This window comes from Gavialis gangeticus, unplaced genomic scaffold (genome assembly GCF_001723915.1).
Source record: "Gavialis gangeticus isolate Ggan-Ray unplaced genomic scaffold, GavGan_comp1, whole genome shotgun sequence".
NCBI classification, from domain to species: domain Eukaryota; kingdom Metazoa; phylum Chordata; order Crocodylia; family Gavialidae; genus Gavialis; species Gavialis gangeticus.
Genome location: NW_017729025.1, coordinates 23,555,974 through 23,557,830, shown reverse-complemented (window position 1 = coordinate 23,557,830; position 1,857 = coordinate 23,555,974). Strand labels below are relative to the sequence as shown.

The following is a 1,857-nucleotide window of genomic DNA, read 5'->3' as shown; positions in this document are numbered from 1 at the left end:
CCCCCTCAGCCTCCACACAAGGTATAAGGTATATACAAGAATAAGACTTTATGTTGAGCTATTATGCAATTACCTCTATATACACTATTCAAAAAACAAATCAGAACAAAAATCATTTTTGAAATAAAATATTTTATACTAGATGTTTGATTTTTAGTATATGAATTGTTTTTCATCTATAATTTTTTTAAAAATGGTGTCTTCTGAAAGATTGTGCGTGTGCTGCCCTCATCAGCTCATCAGAACTAAGTGGCCCTCCAGTCAAAATAATTGCCCATCCCTGGACTAGGCTGATCTAGAGCTCCTCTTTGGTTTGTGTTTGAAAGATTGTCCTTATACTCACAAGGGTTTGGAATTTAACATACATATTTTCATGGAAGCATGTCGTCTTCATAAGATTTTTCCAACTTCAATTACAATTTTAATTTGTTCATTTTGTATTCCACTTTGCAACTCAGTGTTGTATTAATGTAAGCTTTTGCGTGAGTTAGGAATATATATAACCTACTATGGGAATTGAGTGGCTTTTAATATGAAGAGCAATTCAGTGTAGCAAATACTGCTAAATAAATATATGTTAAGTCAGCAAAAGCAATTATATAATACTGGTAAGAACTCCTCCTGATTAATTCCCAGTGAGTAAATGTTAAAGATGGCAGAAATGGGAAGAGATTGAGAGCCAAATAGAAATTATGAAAGCGGAAAAACATTTACTAGATTTCAGAAGTACACCGGCACCTACATATGAAAAGTCTTAAATGTTAACGGTGAAATACATTATACAGGAAGAATGCCTTGTAATTTTACGTGCTTTTTAGGTGATGATGGCCTTGTCAAATCACTTAAATGCAGTGGAATCGGAGAAGCAGAAATTGCGAGCTCAAGTTCGCCGGTTATGCCAGGAAAATCAGTGGCTGCGGGATGAACTAGCCAATACCCAACAAAAATTACAGAAGAGTGAGCAGTCTGTGGCTCAGCTGGAAGAAGAAAAGAAACATCTAGAATTCATGAATCAGTTAAAAAAATATGATGATGATATTTCTCCATCAGTAAGTAGCTGTACATTTGAAAAGCATTTTATATTATATTTAACACCAAACGTTTTTCTTGATAGTTTCTTCTAACTTGCCAAAAAGGTGCAATTCAGCTTTTATTTGTTTACAGGTACATTTAGAAACTAATTTCTCTCTGTTTACCTTTTTCTGAGTTTGCATAGTTCACGTAATAGAAAACGTGTGTAATTTTCTGCAGATGATAGACTTGAGAGGGGGTCAAAAACTTTGCAGTAAAGTGCTGTACTCAACAATGCATTGGCTTTAAATTAGTTTAAAAAATGTCTTCAGAAAGTCAGAAAGCATCTTCTTTAAATCCCACAATTAAAGTAAAACTGAGCATATAGCTCATACAAGAGGGGGTAGAATTTGTGTTTTGAGTTTTCTTTTTAAATTCCTTCTTTTTAAAGGAATAACAAATTACAGCATTCCTTTTAATTTTTAAAGCATCATTTCAAAATCAATGTTGGGAAGTGGTAGAACTAAGATGTTTGAGCAGCCTTCTGCCTATATATGTATTACACTGGCCTTTGTTAATGTAAATCAGATATTTATTCTGTAGAACAGTGTAATAAATGGAGACTGGAAGGAAGAGGAAGGATGTTCTCATATGGTCAAGCCACTCTATTAGAATGTTGGAGTTTAGGTATCCATTTCTGTGTAAAAGACTGTTGCAGTGCATATGCATAAGAGCTGAATTTTGTTATGCGCAATCTTATTTCTAGCATTTTCCTAACTTTGAGCATTTGGCTTGATAACAGTGTTCTTCAAGTGTACTTTTTTTCTACATGCAATTGTTATAATT

At 33.6% G+C, this 1,857-nt stretch overlaps 1 protein-coding gene across 4 annotated transcripts in view; it reads left to right on the top strand.

Annotated features, from left to right (window-relative positions):
- KLC1 (kinesin light chain 1) overlaps positions 1-1,857 on the top strand; it is an 82,250-nt gene that overhangs the window by 45,543 nt on the left and 34,850 nt on the right. For all 4 annotated transcript variants that reach the window (XM_019518505.1, XM_019518506.1, XM_019518507.1 and 1 more), the window contains one exon: positions 819-1,049. In XM_019518505.1, the coding sequence (XP_019374050.1) occupies positions 819-1,049 (231 nt within the window). The remainder of the gene's footprint in view (positions 1-818; positions 1,050-1,857) is intronic.